This window comes from Macaca thibetana, chromosome 16, assembly GCF_024542745.1.
Source record: "Macaca thibetana thibetana isolate TM-01 chromosome 16, ASM2454274v1, whole genome shotgun sequence".
In the NCBI taxonomy this organism is placed as follows: Eukaryota; Metazoa; Chordata; class Mammalia; order Primates; family Cercopithecidae; genus Macaca; species Macaca thibetana.
Window position 1 is genome coordinate 62,958,373 of NC_065593.1, and position 16,317 is coordinate 62,974,689.

General features: G+C 49.2%; 4 protein-coding genes across 19 annotated transcripts in view; 3 read left to right on the forward strand and 1 right to left on the reverse strand.

Annotated features, from left to right (window-relative positions):
- The window catches only part of MXRA7 (matrix remodeling associated 7), a 1,130,960-nt gene that overhangs the window by 1,070,032 nt on the left and 44,611 nt on the right, over positions 1 to 16,317 (forward strand). The gene's annotated exons all lie outside the window — the stretch shown is intronic.
- Positions 1 to 16,317, forward strand: part of JMJD6 (jumonji domain containing 6, arginine demethylase and lysine hydroxylase) — a 1,042,475-nt gene that overhangs the window by 1,020,307 nt on the left and 5,851 nt on the right. The window contains exons 2-7 of one of the 3 annotated variants that reach the window (XM_050764367.1): positions 7,262 to 7,448; positions 7,955 to 8,343; positions 10,383 to 10,669; positions 12,210 to 12,345; positions 13,630 to 13,768; positions 15,903 to 16,030. In XM_050764367.1, the coding sequence (XP_050620324.1) occupies positions 7,320 to 7,448; positions 7,955 to 8,343; positions 10,383 to 10,669; positions 12,210 to 12,345; positions 13,630 to 13,768; positions 15,903 to 16,030 (1,208 nt within the window). In that variant the 5' untranslated portion in view covers positions 7,262 to 7,319. Of the gene's footprint in view, positions 1 to 6,992; positions 7,449 to 7,954; positions 8,344 to 10,382; positions 10,670 to 12,209; positions 12,346 to 12,781; positions 12,876 to 13,629; positions 13,769 to 15,902; positions 16,310 to 16,317 lie in introns of those variants that run through there. The other 2 variants (XM_050764368.1, XM_050764369.1) reach the window with 2 other exon arrangements.
- Positions 1 to 16,317, forward strand: part of CYGB (cytoglobin) — a 326,406-nt gene that overhangs the window by 120,035 nt on the left and 190,054 nt on the right. The gene's annotated exons all lie outside the window — the stretch shown is intronic.
- Positions 141 to 6,928, reverse strand: METTL23 (methyltransferase like 23). 2 transcript variants are annotated; one of them, XM_050764505.1, is made up of 4 exons: positions 6,624 to 6,928; positions 3,964 to 4,068; positions 807 to 1,044; positions 141 to 731 (listed from the first exon to the last, which is right to left on the reverse strand). In XM_050764505.1, exons 2-4 carry the CDS (start codon positions 4,045 to 4,047, stop codon positions 604 to 606), a joined length of 450 nt encoding a protein of 149 aa, XP_050620462.1. In that variant the 5' UTR covers positions 4,048 to 4,068; positions 6,624 to 6,928; the 3' UTR covers positions 141 to 603. The 2 variants fall into 2 exon arrangements, with proteins under 2 accessions (XP_050620462.1, XP_050620463.1); XM_050764506.1 differs by lacking the exon at positions 6,624 to 6,928 and having other exon boundaries at positions 141 to 500; positions 647 to 731; positions 3,981 to 4,052.

Here is a 16,317-nt window from a genome sequence, read left to right on the forward strand (position 1 = left end):
CCTATCATTTCCTAAGTTAAAGTGGAAATGCCAGTTGAACACCTAAAAGCAATGCTTTAATGTGGCACTTTTCTTGAGGTTGTGATACCTCCTTCTCAACCTAATTTATATCCTATTTAATGACAAAGGAACAATCCAAGTACTTGTAATATGTATTTTAATTTTTGTTTCATATGAGTTAAAGTGTTGTCTAGGTGACATCAAAATCTGATGCAAACAGACTTGACCATCTTCAGACCCACTGCATTCTCAAGCTGAAGTGGTCTGCTCATAGTTTGTGTGCCAGGTTGCTCATCAGTACTGATATTGTCCCAGAACAGGTTGTAGGTGTAATTCAGAGACTGTCCTTTGCAAAGGAAATGACCAGCATTTCAACTGTATGTCTTCCTGGAAGGGCAGATTCTGCTATATCTTCTTTGTCTGCATCAAAAGATTCCAGAGGAATATGGACACATTTCATATCCCATTTGTAGAGTAAAGCTTCAAGTGACCAGTCAGCACTTAAAAAAAAAATAAATGGTTTTTTTAAAGTCATGCCTTTTCTGTTTTGCTTCAGATATATTTTATTTTATTATACATTGCATGGGTAGAGTAGAGTAAGGCTTAAGTTACATACAAAAAGTAAGCTAGGGTTATCCATACTTGCCTTCTAACTTGATAAGTAGACCACAATTGGACCTTGGGGTTCTTGTGCATCAAAAAATATATTGTAGTTAAAATGTCTTCAAAATCTGAGAAGAAAGGATTTATGAATAGACTTTCATACAGCATCACTGGCCAAATGTACTATTGAGCCAAAAGTTTACCTTCTGGTTCAAAGAACACATCAGATGCAAGGATAATATCTTGTGGTGGTAGAGCCAGAAGATCCCAAGATACATGACCCCATGTTAGTCCTACCACCTGCAGCTGTGGCAGGTTATTCATTTGGCAGCTTTGCCGACAGACTTCCAGACAGTGAGGCAGTTCTGAGCTGTCTGACAGTATTACTTCTGCACCACATTTGGCAGCCAAAATTCCTGGAAGGCTCACTCCAGCTCCAATCTAGTAAGTTAGAAAAGATGGCATTTAACAATTATACTTGGAACTGCAAAAAATTGGGAATCTTAGTACTTTTTCATTCTTTCATTTTTAAGTAAGCATAGTCAATCTTTCTGGGTTTCTTTCTGTAAAATGTGTACCATAACTGAACATTACTATAAACATGGCAAAAGTACATTCCTTATGAATCGACTGTGCTAAAGGGTAAAAGCTGAACCCTTCAATTTTAACATTAAAGGGCCATGTATCGTAACTGGCAGTTAATTGTTATGCACACAGTAGTAGTTTTGGGGCACTTGATTCCTCTGCCATGATTTCCAGTTTTTGGGTTTTTTTTGTTTTTCGTTTTTGAGTCTTGCTCTGTTTTTGTTTTGTTTTTTGTTTTTGAGTCTTGCTCTGTTCCCCAGGCTGGAGTGCAGTGGTGCAATTTCGGCTCACCGCAACCTCTACTTTCCGGGTTCCAGTGATTCTCCTGCCTCAGCCTGCTGAGTAACTGTCTACCAAGCCCAGCTAATTTTTTTTTTTTTTTTTTTTTTTTTTGAGACAAGTGTTTCATTCTTGTTGCCCAGGCTGGAGTTCAATCTTGGCTCACTGCAATCTCCGCCTCCTGTGTTTGAGCAATTCTCCTGCCTCAGCCTCCCAAGTAGCTGGGATTACAGGCGTGCACCAAGCCCAGCTAATTTTACATTTCTTTAGTAGAGATGGGGTTTCTCCATGTTGGTCAGGCTGGTCTCGAACTCCAAACCTCAGGTGATCCACCTGTCTTGGCCTCCCAAAGAGCTGGGATTATAGGCGTGAGCCACCATGGCCAGCCACCCAGCTAGTATTTTGTATTTTTTAGTAGAGACAGGGTTTCACCATGTTGGCCAGGCTGGTCTTGAACGCCTGACCTCAAGTGATCTGCCAGCCTCAGTCTCCCAAAGTGCTGGGATTACAGGCATAAGCCACCGCACTCGGCCTAGTTTTCACTTCTGTTAGCATGTTTTATAGTTGATTGCTCTTCTGTAGCTAAAACCTAACAGATCTGTAACATGGCTTTCTAGTAAAGATTTTCCAGTTGGGCCTTGAAAGTGGCAAGACGCTTTGTAGACACTAAGAAATAATACCAGAGAATGCCTTCATAAGTATTAGCATAAACAGAAGCTTCCCATTTTCCAGTTCAAGGAAGGACATAGAGATTAATTCTGAGTGCCTAGCAATTACAACTAGGGCCAGAGGTGTGTGCCAAATCCTACCCCTAATTTCATTTACTTGGTGTAGTAAAAGTTAAGAGTGGGATGTTAAGCTTCTGGTTTGTCTATTTAGCCTTTGGTCTTAAGTATGGTGTGAAAGTCTATTTCTGCAAATGTGGTAAAATTGGTTTTTCCAAGCCTTCACCAGTCTGAGGCCAGATAGGTTAGAAAGAGAATGGGATACATTTTTTACACTAATCTCAACATTTCCAAAAACAGAAAGGGCTATACTACGGTCTGAACGTTTGTGTTCACCCAAAATTCCTATGTTCAAATCCTAATTACCCATCTGATGTGAGCCTTGGGGGCAATTACATAAAGGCAGAGTTCTCATGATTAGTGCCCCTATAAAAGGCCCTGGAGAGTTGCCTTGCTTCTTAAGGCACTTAAGAACACAGAGGGTACTGAACTAGAATTCTGGCCCTCACCAGACACTGAACCTGTAAGGACTTTGATCCTGGGACTTCACTGCCTCCAGAACTGAGACACAAATGTCTTTATTTTTAGATTTTTGAGATGCAGTCTTGCTCTGTAGCCCAGGCTGGAGTGCAGCGGCATGATCTCAGCTCACTCCAACTTCCACCTCCCGGGTTCAAGCAGTTCTCCTACCTCAGCTTCCTGAGTAGCTGGGACTACAGGCATGTGCCACCAGGCCTGGCTAATTTTTTCTGTTTATAGTAAAGATGGGGTTTCACCATGTCGGCCAGGCTGGTCTTGAACTCCTGACCTCAGCTGATCTGCCCACATTGGCCTCCCAAATTGCTGGGATTACAGGCGTGAGCCACGGTGCCCGGCCAGAGACATAAATTTCTGTTATTTATAAGCTACCCAGTTTATGGTATTTTGTTACAGCAACCTGAATGTAAAAAGCCTGTATGACACTGCTGGGACACCTAAAACAATGGCCTTAAAGACTGCCACAGCCGTGGAAGGGATTCAGGGGCTTCATCTAGAATAGCGGTCAGCAAACTAAAGGGCTAGAGAGTAAATATTTTAGGTTTTGTGGTCCACCTATAGTCTCTAACACTTCTTTCTTTTTTCTTAGAGACAGGGTTTCACTATGTTGACCAGGGTGGTATCAAAATCCTGGGCTCAAGAGATCTTCCCACCTCAACCTTCCAAAGTACCAGGATTACAGGTGTGAGCCATCACACCCAGTGTCTTTTTTAAAAAACCACTTCTTTTTTTTTTTTTTTGAGATGGAGTCTTGCTCTGTTGCCCAGGCTGAAGGGCAATGGTGCGATCTTTGCTCACTGCAACCTCTGCCTCCAGGGTTCAAGCAATTCTCCTGTTTCAGCCTCCCAAGTAGCTGGGATTACAGGCATGCACCACTGTGCCTGGCTAATTTTTGTATTTTTAGTAGAGAAAGGGTTTCACCATGTTGGCCAGGCTGGTCTCAAACTCCTGACCTCAAATGATGCCCCCGCCTCGGCCTCCCAAAATGCTGGGATTACAGGCGTGAGCCACCGTGCCCAGCCAAAAAAAACACTTTTTAAATGAAAAAAGTTACAGGATTATCTCTGTACCTTAAGACAAAAACAAAACATTCTTAGCTCACAGACCTTACAAACTAGTTAAATTACCCAATTTAAAAATACTTAACAAAAGCTAATAACAAGCAATATACACATGTAAACTTAACACATCTGAACATAACCCAGAACTCTGGAAACTTCAGGGGTATCTGTACCTCTAAGATGGCCTTGCCTGGCAGAGATCTTCTGTGAAACCAAAGGTACTGGGCCAGGACCACAGCACAGGGCCAAACATACATTCCATACTGGAGATGCAGGACCTGAAAAGAATGTTTTTGTGTGCCATAAATAATTTAGCTGCTGGAAGTTGGAATCATTTATACAGCAATTTCTGTCAGGCATTGGCATCCATTACAAAAATGGCAACCCTGTTCACCAATCCATGACCTTTGGGAATATAAAACTGCAATGCAATGTGATAGAAACTCTTGATAGCATTCTTCATTCAACAAGTGCTTCTAGTGTCAGACTATCAGGGACCATTCTTAGACTGGGGATGTAGCTCTCCCTGAGCACATACCCTACTGTAGAGAGACAGGCAACGAGCAAGCAAATAAGATAGTTTTAGTCAGGGGCCGGGTGCGGTGGCTCACGCCTGTGATCCCAGCACTTTGGGAGGCTGAGGCAGGCGGATCACCTGAGGTCAGGAGTTTGAGACCAGCCAAATTAACACAGACCCCCCGTCTCTACTAAAAATACGAAAAAATTTGCCGGGCGTGGTGGCACGTGCCTGTAATCCCAGCGACTCGGGAGGCTGAGGCGGGAAAATCGCTTGAACACCGGAGGCGGAGGTTGCAATGAGCCGAGATTGCGCCACTGCACTCCAGCCTGGGAAACAGTGACACTACGTTTCAAAAAAAAAAAACAGGCCGGGCGCGGTGGGTCACGCCTGTAATCCCAGCACTTTGGGAAGCCGAGGCGGGCGGATCATGAGGTCAGGAGATCGAGACCATCCTGGCTAACACGGTGAAACCCCGTCTCTACTAAAAAATACAAAAAAAATTAGCCGGGCGTGGTGGTGGGCGCCTGTAGTCCCAGCTACTCCGGAAGCTGAGGCAGGAGAATGGCGTGAACCCGGGAGGCGGAGCTTGCGGTGAGCCGAGATCATGCCACTGCACTCCAGTTTGGGTGACAGAGCAAGACTCCAACTCCAAAAAAAAAAAAAGAAAAGAGGCTTCTATTCTCACAGGCAGTACCATCACCCCCTACATTTAGGAGGAAATGCAAGTGTATTTAAACGTGAAGCCAGCCGGGCCCGGTGGCTCACGCCTGTAATCCCAGCACTTTGGAAAGCCGAGGGGGGTGGATCACCTGAGGTCAGGAGTTCAAGACCAGCTTGGCCAACATGGCAAAACCCCATCTCTACTAAAAATACAAAAATTAGCCAGGCATGGTGGCGGGCGCCTGTAATCCCAGCTACTCGAGAGGCTGAGGCAGGAGAATCACTTGAACCCGGGAGGCGGAGGTTGCAGTGAGCCGAGATGGTGCCATTGCACTGCAGTCTGGGAGACAGAGCAAGACTCCGTCTCCAAAAAAAAAAAGAAAAAAAAAATCCCTGAAGCCAGATTAGGTGTGGTGGCCGACGCCTGTAGTCTGTTACTTGAAAGGCTGAGGTGGGAGGATCACTTGAACCCGAGGTTGAGGTTGCAGTGAGCCCACCACTGCACTCCAGGGCAAGAGAGCCAGCGTCTGGGTCAAAAACAATAAAACGTGAAGCTGTTTGGAGACAATCAGAAATAGCCTCCACTCCAATCTTTGGTTTTTTTCCCTCTTTTTGACAAGGTCTTGCTCTGTTGCTCATGCCTGAGTGCAGTGGCCTGATCGTAGCTCACAGCAGCCTTGACCTCTCTGGCTCAAGCAATCCTCCCACCTCAGCCTCCGGAATAGCTGGAACTACAGGCACATGCCACCATGCCTGACTAATTTTTCTATTTTTTGTAGAGACGTAGTATCACTATATTGCCCAGGCTGGTCTCAAACTCCTGGTCCCAAGCGATCCTCCCGCCTCTGCCTGCCATTTAACTTCTCTAAAGCTGTTTCTTTAGCATGGGACATGCCTCACAAGCTGCTGTTAAAACCAAATGAAATACAGCAACGTGAAAGTGCTTTGAAAAACCGAAGACAGGCAGGGCATGGTGGCTCACTCCTGTAATCCCAGCACTTAGGCAGGCGGGAGGATCACTTGAACCCAGGAGTTGGAGGTTGCAGTGAGCTGTGATCGCGCCACTGTGCTCCAGCCTGGGCGCCAGAGCGAGACAGTGTCTCAAAAAAAAGAAAAGAAAAAGAATTATCATTGAGAGTTTTGTGGCAGCTGTGAGCTTAGAGAAAGAAGCGAGGTCCAACCGAAAAAACTATTAGGGCACCAAATAAAACTGGAAACCCTGGTCCCAAAACTCACACAAAAGTGAGAGAGAAGGATGAATCAAGAAACCCTTGAACAAGATCAAAAGAAGCATTAGAGGTCAGTCAAGAATGTCACTTTCCTGGAAAAAGAGATTCGATGTGGAGAAAGCCGGCCCGGCGCGGAAGCTAACGCCTGTAATCCTAGCACTGTGGGAGGTCGAGGCGGGAGGATCACTTAAGCTTACAGTTCGAGACCAGCCTGACCAACATAGTGACCAGGGTCACTTCTTGGCAGGAGACATTTAATGCACCGAAGGGACTCATATCCGACGTTTTCGCTCCGGGGGCCAACCTAAAGCAGGAAGCTGCGCAGCTGAGCGTCCGCATCCCGCCGTCCCTCAGGACCCCCGCCAAGTCAGCAGAGAACCGCTCCTGCCCTCAGGCGCCTCCCGGCGGGTGCTGCCGCACGCACCTGCGGGACATGGACCTCCAGGACGGCCCCGTCGGCTCCCGGGCCCGGCTCCTCCGAGAATCGAAAGCGCTGGGCCCGGACCCCCTGTCCTCGGAAATCGTGCTCGCTCAGGGGGGCGTCGTTGGGCCCCGGGTGGGCGGGGGACCGTGGAAGGCTCCGGGCTGCCAGGCTGCGCAAGCGGGAAGCCCCCGGCCACGTGGCTCTAGCACCTGACTGCAAGAAAGGGAAAGCACGGCGCTGGTGATAACCCTGCCGCGCTGCAAGCGAAGAAACCCCGGAGCAAGGCGAAAGAGACACAGATTCGCAGGACTGGCAACCGGCGGCTGGCGCGACCGGAAGTGATGCGCACAGCGGACGCGCGGGAGGGGCGGGGCGGGGCAGTGACGCAGCCGACGTGACCTTCCCAACATGGCGAAGGCCCGCCGTGTGTGAGGGCGGACCCCAGGGGCGCCGAAGCCAATGGCAGACCGCGAGAGGCGTGGGGGCGGGGAAGACAGCGGCCGCTTGCCCAACCCGAGACTCGGGAGGTGGCTGGGGAGTGAATTTTCTGGAAGGCGATTTTAAAGGCGCCGGGACTGAGCGAAGGGCGTTTTGGTGCTGCCGCCGTCGCCGCCGCCCAGGCCGGGGAGGGGTGCGTTAGTGGCAGGAAGCGGGCTGCGCCGAGGTCGTAGCGGAACCAGCTGGCGACCCCGCAGAATGAACCACAAGAGCAAGAAGCGCATCCGCGAGGCCAAGCGGAGTGCGCGGCCGGAGCTCAAGGACTCGCTGGATTGGACCCGGCACAACTACTACGAGAGCTTCTCGCTGAGCCCGGCGGCCGTGGCGGTGAGCGGGTCGGGCGGGGGTGGCCAGGCCGGGCATCGGCACCTCCAGCCGCTGCGCACTTTTCTCTGGGCCCGGGGCTGCTGTCGCCCCGAGCGCGGCACCCGGGACCTTGTAGAGGCTCAGCCGCACCCCGCGGAATTTGGGGTCCCCGAGGCGCGGATTCCGGGGCGGGCCTGATTCCTCCCATGCTGTGGCCGCTCGTCTGCTCCGGCGGACGACGGGAGTCCCATGCCTGTGGCGCTCTCAACTAGAAGGCCGGTCGTCCCTGACTCCTTTGGGCGGCGGGTCCCCTCGGGGACCTGGCTGTCAAGGCTCTCGAGGGGGTGGCTGTAGGAACGACGTGGCCTCACTCACGCGCCCTCCCCCCACCCCGGAGGAGCCAGATGAGAGTCAACTTCCTTCGGTTTGCCATTACCAATTAGCCTTGGGGACACCTTTATCTGCCACTGGACTTCTTTTTTTTTTTTTTTTTTTTTAACTGGACAGGTCTTTTCTAATTCCCTCAGGATAACGTGGAAAGGGCAGATGCTTTACAGCTGTCTGTGGAAGAGTTTGTGGAGCGGTATGAAAGACCTTACAAGCCCGTGGTTTTGTTGAATGCACAAGAGGGCTGGTCTGCGCAGGAGAAATGGACTCTGGAGCGCCTGAAAAGGAAATATCGGAACCAGAAGTTCAAGTGTGGTGAGGATAACGATGGCTACTCAGTGAAGATGAAGATGAAATACTACATTGAGTACATGGAGAGCACTCGAGATGACAGTCCCCTTTACATCTTTGACAGCAGCTATGGTGAACACCCTAAAAGAAGGAAACTTTTGGAAGACTACAAGGTGCCCAAGTTTTTCACTGATGACCTTTTCCAGTATGCTGGGGAGAAGCGCAGGCCTCCTTACAGGTAAAGTATTCTGCAGCTAAGTGGTTAAAATCTTTTTTTTTGAAACGGAGTTTCACTCTTGTTGCCCAGACTGCAGTGCAGTGTTGCGATCTCGGCTCCCGGCAATCTCCATCTCCCGGGTTCAAGCGATTATCCTGCCTCAGCCTCCTGAGTAATTGGGATTACAGGCATGCCCCACCAAGCCCAGTTAATTTTGTATTTTTAGTAGATACGGGGTTTCACCATGTTGGTCAGGCTGGTCTCGAACTCCCGACTTCAGGTGATCCGCCCGCCTCAGCCTCCCAAAGTGGTGCGATTGCAGGTGTGAGCTACGCGCCCGGCCTGTGGTTAAAATCTTATCTACAACAGCATTTGCTCACTGAGTTCAGTTGGTAATCTTTTTTCGAAACAGTGAGTACTCCCTCGGCTGTAATTGAACTCACTTAGGGGGCTCCTGAGGCCTGTCTGGGCCCTGCTGGGGAGACTGGTTTAATTCGGGTGATGCCTGGGCATCAGAATTTCTGAAAGCTCTTCAGAATTTCTGAAAACTCTTCAGGTGACCTGAATGTGCAGCTAAAGTTGAATCACTGATCTCTTTTTTTTTTTTTTTTTGATATGGAGTCTTGCTCTATCGCCCAGGCTGGAGTGCAGTGGCGCGATCTCGGCTCATTGCAAGCTCCGCCTCCTGGGTTGACGCCATTCTCCTGCCTCAGCCTCTGGAGTAGCTGGGACTACAGGTGCCCGCCACCACACCCGGCTAATTTTTTTTTTTTTGTATTTTTAGTAGAGACGGGGTTTCACCATGTTAGCCAGGATGGTCTCAATCTCCTGACCTCGTGATCCGCCTGCCTCGGCCTCCCAAAGTGCTGGGATTACAGGCTTGAGCCACTGCGCCCAGCTGAACCACTGATCTCTAAGGGAAATTTTAATGAAGTCCAGCAATAAACCACATTAGTGATTTTTCTTTTTTTTTTTTTTTTTTTTTGAGACGGACTCTCGCTCTGTCACCCAGGCTGGAGTGCAGTGGCCAGATCTCAGCTCACTGCAAGCTCCGCCTCCCGGGTTTATGCCATTCTCCTGCCTCAGCCTCCCCAGTAGGTGGGACTACAGGCACCCACCACCTCGCCTGGCTAGTTTTTTGTATTTTTTAGTAGAGAGGGGGTTTCACCGTGTTAGCCAGGATGGTCTCAATCTCCTGACCTCGTGATCCACCCGTCTCGGCCTCCCAAAGTGCTGGGATTACAGGCTTGAGCCACCGCGCCCGGCCTCTTTTCTTTTTTCTTTTTTTTTCTTTATTGAGATGGAGTCTCCCTCTGTCACCCAGGCTGGAGTGCAGTGGCACGATCTCGGCTCACTGCAGCCTCCGCCTCCCGGGTTCAAGCAATCCTTCTGTCTCAGCCTCCTGAGTAGTTGGGGTTACAGGTGCCCACCACCACACCCAGCTAATTTTTGTATTTTTAGTAGAGATGGGATTTCACCATATTGGTCAGCCTGGTCTCGAACTCCTGACCTCAGGTGATGCACCTGCCTCGGCCTCCCAAAGTGCTGGGATTATAGGCATGAGCTACCGCCCCAGCTGATTTTTCTTATTTTGTTAGGAATCAGTCCATGAAAAATGCACTCAGTGTTGCTGTGTACCAGAATTTATATAATCTCTGAAATAAAGATGATATATCACAAAATTAAAACCTGGCCAGGTGCCATGGCTCAACCCTGTTATTCCAGCACTTTGGGAGCCCAAGGTGGTTGATCACTTGAGGCCAGGAGTTCGAGACCAGCCTGACCAACATGGTGAAACCCTGCCTCTACTAAAAATACAAAAATTAGCCAGGCATGGTGGCATGCGCCTCTAATCCCAGCTACTCAGGAGGCAAAGGCAGGAGAATTGCATGAACCTGGGGAAGCAGAGGTTGCTGTCAGCCAAGATCACACCACTGCATTCCAGCCTGAGTGATAGAGCAAGACTCTCTCAAAAAAAAGAAAAACTAAAAACTTACTGTTTTGTGTGGTATATGTGTAACTAAATTACACTTCACATCTTGGATATCTCCATTTTGTAGGTGGTTTGTGATGGGGCCACCACGCTCTGGAACTGGGATTCACATCGACCCTCTGGGAACCAGTGCCTGGAATGCCTTAGTTCAGGGCCACAAGCGCTGGTGCCTGTTTCCTACTAGCACTCCCAGGGAACTCATCAAGGTGACCCGAGAGGAAGGAGGGAACCAGCAAGACGAAGCCATTACCTGGTTTAATGTTATTTATCCCCGAACACAGCTTCCAACCTGGCCACCTGAATTCAAACCCCTGGAAATCTTACAAAAACCAGGAGAGACTGTCTTTGTACCAGGTATAGATGAACTGGAAGAAAGTACATTCTTTGATTTCAATATTTTGTCATTTTGGAGCAGAACTGTTAGAGAGTGAGTCCAAAAAATCCTTTGGATGCTGCCTGGTAAATGAACTGGTACTTACCTCTGACAGTAATGTATCTATAGCGTCACATACTTTGGGAGCTCTTGTTCACATTTTACACGGCTGTAAAACTCTTGATAAACTATGTAGGCTGGTTGCGGTGGCTCACGCCTGTAATATCAGCACTTTGGGAGGCCGAAGTGGGTGGATCACTTGAGGTCAGGAGTTTAAGACCAGCCTGGCCAACATGGTGAAACCCTGTCTCTACTAATAATACAAAAATTAACCAGGCGTGGTGGTGGGCGCCTGGTTAATCCCAGCTACTCAGGAGGCTGAGGCAGGAGAATCACTTGAACCCAGGAAGCGGAGGCTGCAGTGAGCTCAGATTGTGCCACTGCACTCCAGCCTGGGTGACAGAGCAAAACTCCGTCTCAAAAAACAAGTTGTATGTAAAGATACAACTTTATCTGCAGTAGTCACCTATTGTCTTTGTATATGGGTAGCGACTTGTTTGTGTTTCTGTAAATTGGGGTTTAATTCCTTTTTTTTTTTTGAGATGGAGTCTCGCTCTGTCACCCAGGTTGGAGTGCAATGACACAATCTCGGCTCGCTGCAACCTCCGCCTGACAGGTTCAAGCGATTCTCTTGTCTCAGCCTCCCAAGTAGCTGGGAATACAGGCACATGCCTCCACGCCCAGCTAATTTTTTGGCTAATTTTTTGTATTTTAGTAGAGATGGGGTTTCATCATGTTGCCCAGGCTGGTCTTGAACTCTTGAGCTCAGGCAATCCACCCACCTCAGCCTCCCAAAGTGCTAGGATTACAGGTGTGAGCCACCACCCCCAGCCAGGGTTTAATTCTGTAAATTGAGTTGGAGGTCTCACTGTTATCCAGGCTGGCCTCCTTGGTGCAAGCAAGCCTCCTGCCTCAGCCTCCCAAAGTGCTGGGATTATACGTGTGAACCACTAAGCCCAGCCTAAATTGGGTTTTTGATGCACTGTAGCACTGTCCGGGTTGAGTCAGGAAATCCCACACCAGACAACTGCACTTTGGTAAGTGAAGGAAAGTGAGCGTATTTAAAGTAGGTGTCCTCTTCCTAGAAGCTGAAGAACTTTATGCTTTTGCACTTTTGGTCACAGCTTTGGATTAACAGGAGTGAACAAACTTTTTCTATAAAGGGCCAGGGAGTCAGTATTTTAGGTGAGCCAGACTGTCACAACTACTTACCTCTGCCCTTGTAGCTGGAAAGCAGCCCTAGACAATCCGTCACCAGATGGGCATGGCTGTGCTCCAGTACAACTTGATTTACACAAACAAGTGATTTGCAATCCCTGGATCAGAAGGAACATTTACTACCCTGTATGTCTCTGTAGGCTCTCCCTTATGGATAGGAGTTCCCAATTTCTGGTGTGTGTGTTACACAGTAATTAGATAGGATCAAACCTTGTTTAACTGTTTTTATTTGTTGGATTTCAGGAGGGTGGTGGCATGTTGTCCTCAATCTCGACACTACTATCGCCATCACCCAAAATTTTGCCAGCAGCACCAACTTCCCTGTGGTATGGCACAAGACGGTAAGAGGGAGACCAAAGTTATCAAGGAAATGGTATAGGTGAGAGTCATTTTGTTGTTATTTCTGCTTGGTTTCAATTTCCACCCCAGAGATAAAATGGCGAGTCCACTGCTGCGATGTTGTGTGCGCATTGCAGACAGGCCTGGGCAGAGCTGGGGCTGCCGGTCCTCTGGGTAGAGGAGAGAGGGGCCAAGGTCAGGACGAGTCCTCAGGGTGTTTGCCAGCCTCGAGGTGGCAGGGTGAGACTCTGCATGTTGAATCCAAACCAGTCAGTCAAAACGTCATAATTGGGATTGTTTCTCATTTTGTTTTGTTTTTTGTTTTTCAAAGCTAGCGCTAGCTAATTTTATTTGGGTTTTATTTGGGTTATTTATTTTTCTTACCCAGAAGCATTTTTCCCATTTGAACTTAATACCTTGAGTTCTTATGAGTGAGGTGACTGCCCTGGAGACTTAGCTCCTCTGTTTATCCACAGAACAGATACAGCACGGGCAGCGGCAGTGCAAGCCACCCACAGCCACCCCGTGCCACTGTGTCCCAACCCTGACCTGGAGGGACCAGCTCTCGGGGTAAGAGAGGGATTCTGGCTTGTTCTGTGCTCAGCCTCCCTGCTGAGAGGGCCAGTAAGGGTGGTGGCTTCTGTTCTCCCTGGACTCTTGGGCATCTGAGGCCCACTTACCCCGCCCCGTAGGCCGCTGCGTGCTGCGATCTGGTCACACCGCAGGCCTTATCATACAACAGGCCTTTTGTCACTGGTTACAGTGGATGCCAGACAAGGTTTCTGAAGGGGAGGGCTGCTGCTCTTCAGTTTTACAATCCCAGTGAGGGGGGACCATCTCTGTTATTTGACACCTCGTATTTCTTACAAATCTAATTGTTTCTGCTCTTAGAAATAGAATCTAACCAATGCAGCTCTGATCATTATGTGCCGTGCTGTGGAAAGGAAAGATTTTTTAAAAATCAGCTGGGAAAGGTTCAGGAAATAAACCTAGGAAGAGGAACTTTTTCTCCCAAGGGAATAAAACTAAGACTAAAGGAAAATTGTGCCTCGTGTGTTGGTGGCATGGCTGGCTCATTTGTGCAGGTGGTAGTATATTGTGTGTAGTTAGCATAGTTTTCCTTGCAGAAAAACTCGGGCACCGTATTGGGTTTCTCTTGTTCCCAGCCTGGGGTTTTGTCCTCACCATTATACAGTACCCATTCTGAATGGACACACCTGGCATTCCCAGGTGTTTCTGAGAGACACAGGCCTCAACTCTAACTGAGTCTTTGTGAGTGGGTATGGCTGTCAGTGCACTGAGAAGAACACTTCTTGCTTCTCAGGATCTTGAAGCAAGAGCACCCCGAGTTGGCAGTCCTGGCAGACTCGGTTGACCTTCAGGAGTCCACAGGGATAGCCTCCGACAGCTCCAGCGACTCTTCCAGCTCCTCCAGCTCCAGCTCGTCAGACTCCGACTCAGAGGTGAGGCCTTGCTCGCTCGCTGGCTGGCTCCTGGAGCCTCCAAGGCTCATGTCACTCAGTCACAACCAGGTGTGACTCTTCCTCCTCCTATCCAGGAGAAGGATATAGAAGTTTTTCCACCTTGTTCTAAGGGTTACAGTTGTCACCATTCCTGCTGAGTGGTGTATCTTGCCCATTTTACAGCTTCGCACATGTGCATGAATTGTTTGTTTGTTTGTTTGTTTGTTTTGAGACTGAGTTTCGCCCTTGTTGCCCAGGGTGGAGTGCAATGGCGCGATCTCGGCTCACTGCAATCTCTGCCTCCCAAGTTCAAGTGATTCTCCTGCCTCAGCCTCCCTGGTAGCTGGGATTACAGGCGCGTGCCACCACACCCACTTTATTTTTTGTAATTTTAGTAGAGACTATAAACTCTATATACTTTAGGGCCGGGCACGGTGGCTCAAGCCTGTAATCCCAGCACTTTGGGAGGCCGAGACGGGCGGATCACGAGGTCAGGAGATCAAGACCATCCTGGCTAACACGGTGAAACCCCGTCTCTACTAAAAAATACAAAAAACTAGCCGGGCGAGGTGGCGGGCGCCTGTAGTCCCAGCTACTCGGGAGGCTGAGGCAGGAGAATGGCGTGAACCCGGGAGGCGGAGCTTGCAGTGAGCCGAGATCCGGCCACTGCACTCCAGCCTGGGCGACAGAGCAAGACTCCGTCTCAAAAAAAAAAAAAAAAAACTCTATATACTTTAGTAGGGTTTCGCTATGTTGGCCAGGCCGGTCTCAAACTCCTGACCTCAGGTGATATCCGCTTCAGCCTCCCAAAGTGGTGGGATTACAGGCGTGAGCCACCATGCCCAGCTAAGAACTGTTAAAACAGCCTCGAGGTATCGGGTGTTTGGGGATTTAGTGAAGTAAATGGCTTAAGATGAAGTAGCAGTGTCAGATTTCAAACTCATCCTTCTGACCTCAAAGCTCATATGAAGAGTTTCTCCCATGGATGGTGAATTGTAAGCCTAGAAATTCAGCAAATCCAGTGACCTTAAACTTGAAGCTGACAGTAATACTGGGTGAGAGGGCCCTGCACCTCGAACAGGTGAAATTTCTATCTCAGCCTGGCACGGTGGCTCACGCCTGTCATCCTAGCATTTTGGGAGGCCAAAGTGGGTAGATTACTTGTGGTCAGGAGTTCAAGACCAGCCTGGCCAACATGATGAAATCCCATATCTACTAAAAATACAAAAATTAGTTGGGCATGGTGGTACACACCTATAATCCCAGCTACTCAGGAGGCTGAGGCGGGAGAATCGCTTGAACCCAGGAGGTGAAGGCTACAGTGAACCAAGATCACACCACTGCACTCCAGCCTGGGTGACAGAGTGAGACTTTGTCTCAAAAAAAAAAAAATTCTGTCTTTTCACACAGTCTACTGATTGAGTCTTTTCTCGTCAGGCGGGAAACGGGCTCTGGGAATGTTCAGTGCTGTACCTACTTCCTTTCATGCATCAGGCTCTGTTGGTAGAGTGAAATCTCATAATGCACTTTCAGAATTCTGACTAAAAGATTTTTACAATGGGTATCGTATTCAGACAAATAACTGCACCGTTAAGAGAACAGTGGGCCGGGCGCGGTGGCTCAAGCCTGTAATCCCAGCACTTTGGGAGGCCGAGGCGGGCGGATCACGAGGTCAGGAGATTGAGACCATCCTGGCTAACACGGTGAAACCCCGTCTCTACTAAAATACAAAAAACTAGCCGGGCGAGGTGGCGGGCGCCTGTAGTCCCAGCTACTCAGGAGGCTGAGGCAGGAGAATGGTGTAAACCCGGGAGGTGGAGCTTGCAGTGAGCTGAGATCTGGCCACTGCACTCCAGCCTGGGCGACAGAGCGAGACTCCATCTCAAAAAAAAAAAAAAAAAAGAGAACAGTGGAGGGATACTTGGCCTCTGAGGGAAGTTTGAAATTCTTAGGGAGCCAGGAACATCCAAAGAGGTGGCTATGAAGGCTGCATTGTGGAGCTCCCATAACGAGTGCTTTGCATCTGGGAGAAAGTGACCAATATCTGTGCTGTCTCCCGAGGTCAGAGGTTTGTTTAATGAAGAAGTGGGTTGCGTCCAGGTTGACTCCTTGTTTTCTGTCCTCCTGTGTCCAGTGCGAGTCTGGATCCGAGGGCGATGGGACAGTGCACCGCAGGAAGAAGAGGAGGACGTGTAGCATGGTGGGAAACGGGGACACCACCTCCCAGGACGACTGTGTCAGCAAAGAGCGCAGCTCCTCCAGGTGACCCAGCAAGGCTATTGTCTGTATGGAAGGACACGCTCGCGGCAAGGGCAGGGCCTGGGGAGGGCGGCCTGTCTAGTCCTGCAGACAAGGGGAGGCCTGACAGAGCCTGAGAATGAGGACGCCCTCGGCACGGGAACCCATTCACTTAGCGTTTGCTCCAGTAGCTTTCCCTCTGCTACCGACGCAGATAAACGCGGCTTGTTTTACTCAGAAAGGCAAGAGAATGTGAATGGTGCCAAAAAAACCCTTTATTTAATAAAAATTGAATCCATTTTCTATCTTGG

Bases quoted from the DNA above. Each gene is read 5' to 3' on its own strand.
- METTL23 (XM_050764506.1), bottom strand. From the start codon at position 4,052: ATGGAATGTATGTTTGGCCCTGTGCTGTGGTCCTGGCCCAGTACCTTT. The intron at 1,045-3,980 runs GCAAGGCCATCT...CTAACTTACTAG, and splicing joins TCACAGAAGATCTCTGCCAG to ATTGGAGCTGGAGTGAGCCT. The intron at 501-646 runs GCAAGTATGGAT...TTTTTTTTTAAG, and splicing joins TCTACTTATCAAGTTAGAAG to TGCTGACTGGTCACTTGAAG.